At 46.2% G+C, this 12,898-nt stretch overlaps 1 protein-coding gene across 1 annotated transcript; it reads right to left on the bottom strand.

Annotated features, from left to right (window-relative positions):
- Positions 1–240: 240 nt before the first annotated feature.
- On the bottom strand, positions 241–12,489 carry LOC142579183 (trypsin-like). The gene is made up of 7 exons (XM_075689150.1): positions 12,413–12,489; positions 11,740–12,021; positions 9,573–9,673; positions 6,836–6,942; positions 5,181–5,449; positions 3,269–3,441; positions 241–1,795 (listed from the first exon to the last, which is right to left on the bottom strand). The coding sequence occupies exons 3-7, from the start codon at positions 9,642–9,644 to the stop codon at positions 1,586–1,588; spliced, it is 831 nt and encodes a 276-aa protein (XP_075545265.1). The 5' UTR covers positions 9,645–9,673; positions 11,740–12,021; positions 12,413–12,489; the 3' UTR covers positions 241–1,585.
- Between the last annotated feature and the right edge of the window lie 409 nt (positions 12,490–12,898).

Below are 12,898 nucleotides of genomic sequence, written 5' to 3'. Positions count from 1 at the left end.
AGTGAAGATGCGTAGAGAAGCTGGTGATCGGCAGAACGCTCTTAATGTGTCCATGGGTGTGTGTTTACGAGTGTAGACTAACATCACTCAACACGTTTACAACCTGAGAATGCGTATTGTTTCTACAAACATTACAATTCTGAACAAGAGCACAAGGTCACGAGTTCAGGTCCCAACAATAGCCACATACCAATAGAAGCAAACCTGGCTAAAAAAAAAAAATGCTTTATGTGGGCTTAGTATGGGAACGAGTAAATCAAGGTATTTATTTATTTGTTCGCATGATAATACATGGAAACGGACCGGTACTAAAAGCCAGAAATGTGTCTTGAAAATTTTACCAGGTCGGAAGTAGAAAGAACTTGGGTGAAAGGAGCGCTGATGTTCACTTCCTCCATTACATAAGTTTATGCTCGCAAGCTTCCTCACACAGCCTGCTTTGTGTGTCCTATTTGTAGCGTTTTTCGTTTGCTGCATTCTATTAACTTTTTTACATCACAGACTGAACAACACTACCTAGAAACTGTGTGATTCGTCACAATTAATGCGAACAAATCGAGGACGTTACAGCAGGCAGAACAGGGCTCGTAAGGTGGCGTAGGAACTTATTGCTAAAATAATTGAATACGAAAAGACAAATAATACATCCCCTGGTGGCGCTAATAAAACGACTCCTTTTTGCTACCGTCATCATCATTGAAATCATCAACATAATAATTTAATTGCAACGGTAGCGGCAAATCAGAGAGAATAACATGTAGAGAATTGTGTAGGGAGGTTAGCATTAACAGCGTCCGGTAGGTTACCCTGCACAGAGTATGACGGACTAGAAGGATGAGCGAAAGAGCGTTCCTTGAACACACGTGCGCGCAAAACGTAACACGTGCCTATTTCATCGCTTGGTTCTACTTTATGCTGTATAGAGTGACAGCTAGCACTTCAGCCTAAAGCAGGGTGTTCATTGGCGGGTTAGTTCGTATTGGATCTTGAAAGCCGAAGCACTAGACACAAACAGAAGGAAAAGAGAAGTGAACTTGCTCGTCTGAACTCGCAACAAAACATATTTCATGCCCCGTGGTACGAAGGCGTAAACCGTTCAACGCGCGCCAGTGAAAGGTGAAGCCAGGCCTGGGCACTTGGGTCACACCGGGTGGAGCGGCAGCTCAGTTTGGTTCCTCAATGGTTCCAGTGCATCAGGTGAAACCGACAAACGCTACAGTCTTGAATTCGCGCAGCCAGCAAAACCTGCCTGTGACACCTGCAGGCGCGCTCTGTGCCATCAGGCGCAGGATAAATGTCTTTTATGTCGAATGGCAATAAGTGGCGTAAAACGACGAGGACTTGAACATTGAGTAAGAGCTGGCCTCAACTACCAACTGCCAACTCCAATTGGTAGTTCCATTATTCTATTACTCTACGTCCTACGGCTTTCGTATTTCGTATTTCACGGAAGGTACACTACATATGCTGCTGTCCTCACTGTCTCGCGCTACGTGTTGCCCTTCGACACGAATGACCAACTTTCCAAAAACAAGATCCTGCTTGAGCAATGTCTTTCAGATGATGAGACGCCATTGTATAGTGCTCAGATGAAATTGATGCGGTCGTACGCTTCCTCGGGAACGATGTTGGCCGTCGCATTGAGAATCCACGGCATGAAATGCGACACACTGGCATATACCCCTGGGAAGGCAGCCGAGCCGCAGCCGACGCCGAAGGGCACGACGCCGACGAGTTCGTAGTAGGTTCCGCCGTCACGATCCACGTTCACGACCAGCGGGCCCCCGGAGTCTTCCTGCGAGCAATATTTATTTATTTATTTATTTATTTATTTATTTATTTATTTATTTATTTATTTATTTGTTTGTTTATTTATTTATTTATTTATTTATTTATTTATTTATTTTCACTTACTGCCTCCCATAACAAGGTTTATTAGCAGGAATCGGCAACTAAAGCAACGGTGAATAGATAACTGACAGCACAATTAGGATTGGTTGTGGAAGGGGGAAGAAAAGTGGCATTCAAAAGCACCGAGAGATCAGTTAGGTAGGTAGGTTGCATGTCTGGAACTGCTATCAGCTTCACCGTGAAGAGAACCGTGGTAAGACAGACAGCGTGCCAAAACCAACTGCCAGGAGACTGCAACACCAGCTACCCGTGACGTCACGCGCATCGTAGCGTCTGTCGGATGTCAGTTAATCGTTTACCAATTAGAAAAGATTCAGCAGAACACATCTCACAATGACCATCGACGGTAATTCGATTAGCATTGAAGAAGCGTAGCGACAAACCGTATCACTGAAGGCTCTCCTGTTTGCTGCCTGTGGCGGCGGAAGTAGGCTAAGAATGCTAATCTCATTAACACACGCGTGCCGCAATGCCTTTAGTCTACAGAGTGAATACGTTGAGACGTCGCAATGAAAGCTTCATGCACTAAACGCGGCTTCCCAACAGCAGCCCCTTTTGTCCCGCGGGCACTGTACAATTAGGGTTTAGCATATATGGCTTCGAATGAGCTGCGGGCACAATTGCCTAGGCGCCTATATCAGAAATAAAACTTTTATTCCTTGTCAGCTATAATATATGGCATTCTCATTTTTATCAGTTGGACATTCACTTGAACACGGAAGTACGAAGGACAGCTGCGACGCTAACATGAAGGAGTTTACAAAAGAAGTGTAACGGTGTTGGTTTATACGTCAAAGATTATCTTTCAGGGCGCACCTATTAGGCACCAGCCGTGGTTGCTTAGTGGCTTCGGTGTTGCGCTGAAATGCTGAATACGCTCGGGCCACTGCTTGCGCGTTCGTCGTCGTTTTCTTCCACAGCTGGTGCCTCGGCGTCCCTAGGCGTATTTATATAGCTCTATGGGACGCTAAACATTTACCAACGTCTCAACCGAGAAGTTCAAGTGATCATAGATTTGCAGTGGACGTAAATGCGTTAAACGTCAAGCATTTCGTGTTTCGCGGCACATGAATGCACCGCTACTTGCAGTTCTACTTGCTCCGAAAGACCGATAGCATCTTTGTTTTGAGCATGTGATGGAAGCTGTCGAGAAGTTTCGAGTATGCTGATTCCCACGCTTATGCTTCTTGTCCAGAAGATATGGTCAGAATTTAAAAGGAATCCAGTAGGCAAAATTTATGTAGCGCTTCAGATTAGGGTCCAAATAATGTGCATCGCCAATCGCGGCAGTCCTTAAGAACAAGTTTTCCGCGTCGTTTGAAAAAAGCGCAATCCAAAAACGTGCACGTCGCCTCACCTGGCAGGCGTCTACGCCACCGTCCGTAGTGTTTCCGGCGCAGACAAAGTGCTCGTTGACGCCGTGCGGAAACTCCCGGTCGTAGCTACCCAAGGAGTGGTACGCGCGGTCGCATGCGGCGTTGTTCACAAGAGGAACCTGCGCTTCTTGGAGGACAGTCTGCAAGGTGCCACCTGAGTAAGTAAAGTGCTGTCGTTGTAACGGTGATTTCTGCAGGCGTCAACTGAAGTACCGTCGGTTTAAAATAGTTTCCCGGTCACTGCTCGCCTTAACATAGCTCCTATAGAGAGTCAGTACCTCCCCCCACATATATATATATATATATATATATATATATATATATATGGGCTGAGGAAACCACGCTGGCCCCGGTAGTAGAATGAAGAAAGAGAGTACGACGTACGTTGAATAAGCACAGTATATGGCACTGACCTTCCGGTATATATATATATATATATATATATGATAGGGACAAAAAGGTCCATGACAGCGAACATATGTCCAATCCACTGTAGCCCACACACAATAGTTTTTTTTTTTTTTGCTTTAGTGGGAGCAAATCGCCATTACTCCCACTCTTACCTTAAAAAACTAAACATTCAAAGGAGTTTCAATTTCCTCAACTATGAATATTGGGGGCGGGTTAAAAGTGAGGACATTGCACTTTCTATTTCTGTCCGCGAAAAGCTTGTGCTGTGCAATTCGGGGCGTGTTACTATCAAGTAAATGTGGTTTGTTAGACCTATAGCGATGGTTTTCGCAAGGTCAAGCATCCACCCCTTTGTCGCTTGGTTTCCGGGACACGCGACGGTAGTGCCGTGGACGATGTCGTTAGAGTGCTTTTGTGAAGAATTAAGTGACTCTGAAAGGAGTTACGAATGCAAAGTTTTATATTTCTCTCTGTCTACGACGGGACCTTCTTCGTTCTTTGGTTCGGCCACCATAGGGAAAATTTCGTCTTTCCTCAATGCCGCCAATTACGGTGCGAGTCTCTTGACGTGCCGCTAATGCTTCTTTGGTGACGTCCTTGGAAATGTTCCCTCTTGTAAAATATGGTATTAAAGTATCGTTTACGAAATCCGCTTGCGCATCCTACACTTACGTCTTTTTGCGCATAATGCCTTTCTAAGTGCAATTATTTAATTGGTATGCGATTGCAGGTGACCATACCATGCAAATAACTTGTTACTGTTGCATTTCTTCCACCTCCTTCCCACCGTGTCCCGTCCTTTCGAGCTTATCACGCGCTTCTAGTTGCAATAACAGCTTCGCGGAAAAGGGACGTCGAAATATACATTCTAGAGGGTGCAGCGCAGCTCACCATGCATGTATGCCGAACATGGACATGTTCCACAGAGACAAGGCCCTTGTTCACGAAAAGCTTTTGCGCTTTTTATTATTCGTAAGAGAGAGAAATGTTATTGTTCAAATTACTCATAATCCGAGGCATCGTCGCTAGTAACATATTAGGGAGTGAAATCGCAAAGCGCGAATTCGTAAGTTATATTTGCCATTGGCCAGCCGCCTTCAATAGTAACATGTTCAGCATCAGAATTAGCTTGAAATTGGTTCTTACGAACAACTGTAGCATAAGAGATCTTTTTGGGAATAAGGACGCTGGTGGTCGCTTTCAGGCAGGGAAATTTACAGAACGCCGAATGTCCGTGAGAGGAAATGCCAGCCAATGCATATGCTGAACATCGAAGGCGCAGCCAGCCAAGGCCAAACTGTTCTCACTAATGAAAAGTTTGTGAATTTGACCCTAGACGTTCAACGGGGGAGGAAAGCTACGCGTTACGCGTTGCCACTTCAGGTTCGAATCCACGTACAGGTACCGTAACGGTTGCTCAAAAACAGACTTTCGTGTTCCCTCCCACGCTGCTCACTACTGTACACGCCCTCGCGAACTCACCGAAGGCGTTGTGTCCCCAGCCCAGAACGGTGGCTATTCCGTGCACTGTCGCGGCCGAATCGGCGTCCGGCAAGCAAGCGAACGGCTTTGGCACGCCTGGCTGTCGCGCGGGCAAATCGAGCAGCAGCAGGGCGACGTCGTTGTAGTGGTGCCGGTCGTTGTATTCCGGGTGCAGGTGCACCGACGCCACGTTTCTCTGCACGAACGTGGTGTTGCTCACGTCCGATATGTTGACGCCGCCCACTCGTGCGATGTACTTGGTGTCGTTCCTGCGACAGTGGCACTCATTGAGCGAGACAGCCAGCTCGCAGGCATACGGAGGCGCCTCCAAATTTAGCGTGTCCCCGGCGAATAGCGCGGAGAGTGTTGTTTATATGTGGACTACATATTAGCTACGCGCCGTGGTTGCTCAGTGGCTATGGTGTTAGGCTGCTGAGCACGAGGTCGCGGGATCGAATCCCGGCCACGGCGGCCGCATTTCGATGGAGGCGAAATGCGAAAACACCCGTGTACTTAGATTTAGGTGGACGTTAAAGAACCCAGGTGGTCGAAATTTCCGGAGTCCTCCACTACGGCGTGCCTCATAATCAGAAAGTGGTTTTGGCACGTAAAACCCCATAATTTAATTTTTAATTTTTTACATATTAGCTCTCAAAGTGCAACGCAACGGAGTTTAAAAAAAACAACACGGAGATGTGCGTCGCTCTGAGCAGCCACGTACGATATACAGTAACCAATTGTTATATACCGCATATAGGGTATATTACTTATACAGTGATAATATGACGTTATTGAAATGTAACTTCTATTCATAGTGTACCAGATCTTACTTCGATGACACCACAAACGTGCATATTTATATGACCAGGAATCACATGCGCAAATCGCTTGCGGGATTTCAAAACCAAGACACTCCACGCGAAATAAAAAAGAAGAAAACAATATAGCCGACTGAGAAGGAGCAATTCAAAAGAATCATCTTAGTTGAGGTTCATGTACCCTTAAAAATCTTTTGGTAGCACGGTCAGTAATCGAAAACTCGCTTCAAAGAAAATTGTGATTAGCGACACAACACCGCGTTTACTGGGGAATTTGGGCAGCGCCAGCAACAAGCGAGGCATTTGACACTCTAACGGGACTAGGAGATGCATCTAATACCAAAATACGAAATGAAGCCTGATATACGAATTATCAGTCATTAAGAGTCTGTCTCTTTGCGATATCCCCATCCACTGCTATTCACTCTTCACAATATTCCCGTAGTATTCATATCTTGGCAGAGTAACTCCGAGATGCGTTACACATTATTAACCGTACTGTGAAGGTTTGTTGTTGTTGTTGTTGTTGTTGTTGTTGTTGCTTAGTAAGTAAATCGTTAAAGTGGGCTGGATTTGAGGGTTTGGTGCACGCAAGGCGCCGCTTGACCTTGTGATGCGCATTGCCTTTGGAACAATGCAATTCTAAACATAACGTTGTTTCAGATACTTGCACAGCCAGCACTTATATTTAGAACTCTGTGAGGCACGGGATGCTCACCTCTTGTGTTTCCTCCAGACCAGATCTGAACAAAAAGCGGAAGTTCAAAGACTGGACATTTTATAAATGCTGGACATTTAAAAATTCACCAGTTTGAATACTCACTGCCGCATACTCACAGTGAATAAACGAAGCAATGGGCAGCAGAGAGGACGACCCGGGAAGTTATCAGTGTGCCGCCGCACCAGTAGTTCAGAATTTTCACTTCATCTCGAAATATGGCCACCTGAAAAGAAACGCGTGCAAATGCTGTGTTTTTTTCCCTTTATGGAGGCGGGACCCATTCGATGGCATATGCAAGAGTTACCCTCGGATTTCCAAGCCATTCAGCGAACCCTCACAACATCGCTGCTGACCAGCAGGCACACTGCCCTCCGAATCGTGATCTTCCGCCTATTCCCGTCCCACCTCAACCCCTTAACTCGCTCCGAGCCCGTAAAAATGTTATCCGGCAGGACACACGCGCTCTTATCCCACCGTGTGTCTGCTCCCTCCCCCTTCACCTTACTAGGGCGGAGGAAGTTGCGCTTAGGAGGCTTCGGGCCGGGGTGGCCCTTACATCGGCTGTTATCTCAAGGTGGAACTGGTCGCATTTACCACTCGGTGCTACGTGTCCATACTGCTCCGTTCCTGTGATGGAAGCAGATACATACCACCCAATATGGACATGTACTGGTTTAAAATCGGAACACTCGCTTCTCCTACTGCAAGCCGGCCTCCGCTACAGTGTGACAACCAGCTATGACCGCTGGATACATGACAACAGATTCCACAAAACACTGCTTCAATTCATACACAACACAGGCCTCACAGCACACATATAATACACATATACGCACCAAGAATTATGCCTTAAGGGCAAGTCTTTATCGCAATAAAAAAAAAATTCCAATTCATTTTTTACCCCGCTGTAGAAGCGAGACAGGCATTGGAACTAACAGGGTCGTTGTTTTTGTCGGAGCTAGTCAAAGCAACCAGGTGATGTCTGATAGAGAGAAATGTTTATTTTGCTCATATGACTCCATATACAGAGCTTCTCCCTGTGAAGCACAATTATATAATTTTACTAGCCAGGCTAATCAGCCCTCTTGAACCGTTGCATATGCATTCCTATACTTCTACGTTTTTTCCGTACGACCAATATGGAAGTACCACGGAATTTATACGTAATACATACATATTTCGTCAAAGTTACACGGAAATTTACGGAACGTCTCAATAAGGATGGACAGCCTTACTGTGCTTCTCATAGTTGTCATAAGCGGTCGGGATGTTTGAAAGAGACTTGGGTTGCTTGGATTAGAGATATTACAAAGCTTCGCCACCGAAATGTCACTGCGTGTGCCAAATTATTGTTTCAGTTCAGAATTCAAGCAAAGCAATAATTATGAGATGTACTGCATGCGATGTAAGGCAATAAGAAGCCGTAAGGTAGCCCTCCTTGGAATAAAAGAAAATATTTTCTCGGGAACACATTTTTTTTTTCTCGCACATAATTGCATTGTTGGCATATATTCAGAATTCAGAGCACTACTGAATCAAACCACAATGGAGGGCTTACTATGTGGGCAGTAACTGATCACTATGAGTTCATCAATAACTACTAGAACATTTTTTTTAGAATTACCTAGCCTTTATTGCTGTTCTTTTTTTCGACCTAAACACTATACACAGTGCATACCTCACAAATATTAGAGGTTGAGAAATCGGAGTTTCACGTGCTTTTTAAAGCGCAGTGGTCTAATTTATTAGTATTTATAGAGTTTTCATGGGAAAGCTGGGCCCATTCGAGAGGCAATGTATTCGTAAACTGGGCCAATTCGAAAGATGCTGTAATGGAAGCTGATTAGATCCCGGAGGCTGTGTAATCTGAGGTTGTGTGGCTAACGTTCGCCGCGGGGTGGGGTCTCCGCGATGGCGCGGTCTGAAGAGGGCTTGTGTTAGACTTAGTATGAAAAAAACTCGCATTGTGGGAGTGTGTGGGATTTGCGTGTGTGACATGGAAGCGAAGCGCATTTTCAACGCCAAGGAGAAACCTCTTGCCGGGCATGAATGCATTCTGTGCTCTGCAAAACGCGGTTTATAGCACGAACAGTTCCATGCGCTTGTCCCCGAAGTCAAATAACATAAAACATATGGAATGGCAGAAGAACGTGAACGGTACGTTCCTTGTGCGCAGTTTGAAATAAAATTTCACTCATCATGTGTCGGGATAGGGTAAGCGCGCGTTTGCAGTAAGCGCCTTACACCGCTGTTACCCAGGCGTATATACCCTACCGATACGTGTAAAGCGTGCGGACACAGAGCAACGCTTCGACACATGCTCTGGGAGTGTGCCGGCAACAGCGGTACCAAAACCGACGTCGTTCGCGACGCGTCCATAACGGCAGACGTTATCAGAATACAGGAAGCCTCGAGCTCACTCTTTCCCGACGTCGCCCCAGCTGCGGGGGCCGCCGGGGACCTTCCCCGTTGGTGTCGGCAACACTGGGAGGCGGTCCTCAAAAGTTAGGTGCTGGAAGACCAGCTCTGTGCCGTCCGGCAAGGCGAAGGTGGCGCCCGAGTCCAAGGACTTCGAGAAGCCACCTGGGGCCACCACAACCAAAACTGGCCTGACGGTTATTTTCAATAAAGTTTATTTTCTTCTTCTTCACACCGTGTGTCCCTGCGTAGCATTTAATTGAAATGTTTGAACAATTAACGCTTCGTTTTACTTAGATAGATTCCAACAAGTGCATTGCGTCTGCCTGTTATTTCTTACCTCTTACGTTCCCTTATTACACTTTCTGAGGGTTTAATAAGTTGGTGGAAGGACAGTAACGAATATTAGTGTTAAATCAAACACCGGCTACTTACAGCAAAAGCGTACTTTCCGAGGTTTACAGAGCGGCCTCCAAGCACGGTAGGAGTGTACCTCCCTGGCCGCATAGACTGTTACGCGGGTGTCTTGCCACAATCTGTACATGTGCAGGTGAATGGAAAATTTGACGAGGGTACACACAGTGAAAAGACATGTTTCATAAAAGGAACCAGGCAACGAACATCCAGTAAACCAGGAAGTTACGCCCATAACAAAGGATTGCCGATTGCACAGTTAATTACACATAACGCATTAACCTTATGACTCTTACGCAGAGCGTGTTTCTCTTCGGCAATTTAAAATGAACTTCACTGAACAAAAAAACAGGCCTCAACAGACGCATATGTAGGCTAGTTTTCTAGGGGGCAAAAAAACAAGCAGAAAATTTACAAAGCTTTTCGTTCGTAAGTGCTCTTGGCAATTGGCCGGCCGCTTTCGCAAATAATATGCCCGACGTCGCAAATGGCGGAACTTTGCTCTTACGAATCGTTCTAGCATAAGAAGTTGTTTCTCGTAAATACGTGCCCAGGGTCCGTATTCCCAAAAAATTTCCTGCGCTAGAATTCTTTCTAAGCGCAGATCATTGCAGCCAATCTTGCTGCTTGACATATTAGAGAAGGCAGCCCGTCAATGGCCCAACACATTTACAAAATTTTGTGAATTCGGTCCCGAGTTCGCTTATTCAGTACATAATGCGCCACTGGATGGCGCCCGATCGTTGCGCGTCGCACAAGGAAAGCTTTCCACGTTTAACGAAAGTCGAAAAGCAGCTCGTACAACAACTCAACGTGACATGCATACTATCGTCAACTTATAGACTACGAGATACATTCGCAAAGGGCTACGATGTACCTATGTATACACTGACAATCGCGTGTCGAGATGAATGACGCGCTCTTCACTTGAAGCCACACTCACGCCCGTGGGTGGACTATCATATGTACTTCTCATAGAACTCACTGAACCACACAGCTTTGGGTCTCTGTCATCGTGGTAGGCCAAGTGGACCTTGACAATTTGACCGGACGGTGCTCAAGCACGAGAGATAAACTGTGACACATATTTACGTTCGAAATACGTGTATTCCATAGAGGTACCAATATTAGGGCCTAGATCATCGTGGCGGAAACGCTGCTTGCGAGCCACAAGCATGCCGCTCTCTGGTGAGTTGACGTGATGCTAGTGATCGGCTACAAAGTCATTAAGTGGGAACCACTTGACCAATAACTTGTTAGACGGCTATTTTCTGGTTTCACACCTGCAATGAGTCATCCTTTTTTTTTTTCCTAACAAGAAATATAGCTCCTTCACGGGCCTTCTAATTGGCTTTTTTCGGAAACTAGGCCTTTTGGGACCATGTTCACAAATCTCCTTCGCGGGATAATTCGTCATTGATTAATGTTTGGGCGTCCGGTATTCATGGTAGTGATCGGCGTTATGGTGAAGCGGCCGCCTCGACGATGGTAAGTTGCGAATGGAACTTAACAAAGTTACCTCAATGCAAGTCAAGGGCCCGTATTCACAGAAAAGCTCTTACGCTAGGAATGTCCGCAACAGCACATCTCAACCAATCCTGATGCTGGACATGTGAAGGAAGTCAGCGGCGGTCAACGGCATATAACACTTACGAACGAAAAAGCTTCGTCACTCCGGCTTTAACATATGTGTTTGGCCACTACTGGTCTGGGTGCCCTACCAGGAGAGCAAGAATCCAATTCAGCATTGCTTCATCCACCCTACGTGAAACACAGCCGACCGAAGAATAAAGAGGTTCACAGAAAGATGGAGGCTTGAAGTGATTAACTGTGGTAGAACGAGTAATGTCGCTGAAGCCAACGTTTCGACAAGAGGACTTGTCTTCTTCAGGGCAACAACCTGTTTCACTTGCAGCCACTCACAAGTAAAGCAACTTGTGAGCGGCTGCAAGTGAAACAGGTTGTTGCCCTGAAGAAGACAAGTCTCCTAGTCGAAACGTTGGCTTCAACGACATTCCTCGTTTTACGAAAGTTAATCACCTCAGTCTATCAATGTTACGAAGACTCTGCGTTAAGCGCTTATGAGGATACTGTCTCAATGTGCTTCTGAGACGAGCACAAACCTTTACTGCCTCAGCAATGAGTGCCTCAAACGTGCGTGCTTCGAGAATGGACACATGAAACGTACACCGGTTGTTCTCAAGCATGATCTGCGTCACGCGAATGGCTCTGTTGACGGCCGCACTCGACATGTCGTCAGGTGGCGCAGTAGTCGTCTCTACGGTATCGATGTGATGCGAGCCTTGGCGGAAGAGCCTCGCAGGGCAGCAGGCGTACGGCGTGGTGCCTCGCAGGTCGCACAGCGGTGGGAACTCCTTGCGGCGCACTTGTTCGCGCAATGGCATGCAGCTTTCCAGCCGCAGGCAGGCGCCCTGCTGGCCACTGGGTGTCTCGCACTCAGCCGGTGGCTCTGCGCGATGATTGCCGTGTGATATCGAAATGACATTGAAAGGTACTAAGGTAGGCTACACTGATACATTCGACTTTAGAAATTCGCTATAGACAAACAACCAATTATACATAAGCATTCAGCGCCATAAATAAACTTGGGCAAAGAGCGTGTCGTACCGTGTGCCGCTCCTGCCCACCAGCCCAGTCAGAGGGACTGCGCAAAAACATGACTCTTACAAGCTGTCAGAATCGCGCTGCAGGGAACCTGGGTATTCTGTCTAACGACGTCCTCAATAAAACAGGATGATTCTCAAATAGAAACGGTCGCCTTTCTGCCCCAACATGCAGCGGGCAAAGTTAATCAAAGGGCCAAGTGTGTGGCGAAGGCAACAAAAAATTTGCAGTCTTACCATCTGCCGATCCGGAAAAAATGACAGGAACAGCTGGCTGGCTATTTAGCGCGAAGCGATGTGGCTCTGAAAGCAAAGTTTTTCACAGAGTGGTGTTTGCCTCGTAACACAAGTGTCTGATATTACGCTTAAAAGATTTTCGGTAAAATAAATGGCGAAGTTGAGCTCTGTTTGATTTCAATGACTGCAGGAGACAGAAACATGATGACACTCGACTGTACTCATATGTTGCAAAAACAATGCGGCTGAATTAGTTCCCCTGCATTTTTCGCTGTCCCCTCCCTTCTCACCGAAATCAGCCAAAGGAGATGTCAACTTGGGGATTGCGTTTTGACCACGATTGCACAACATAGTAGCAAAGTAAAAGACCTCTGGTAAATCGACAGTTTCGTTCAGTATGATAAACACTATTCTTAGTATTGTGCAATTGTAATGACGTGCGTTTGAACAGAACGTGCGTAAAATAGGGAAATCAAATGTTCTTAC

This window comes from Dermacentor variabilis, chromosome 4 (assembly GCF_050947875.1).
Source record: "Dermacentor variabilis isolate Ectoservices chromosome 4, ASM5094787v1, whole genome shotgun sequence".
Classification (NCBI taxonomy): Eukaryota; Metazoa; Arthropoda; class Arachnida; order Ixodida; family Ixodidae; genus Dermacentor; species Dermacentor variabilis.
The sequence above is the reverse complement of the archived record's forward strand: the minus strand, read 5'-3'. Positions and strand labels throughout refer to the sequence as shown.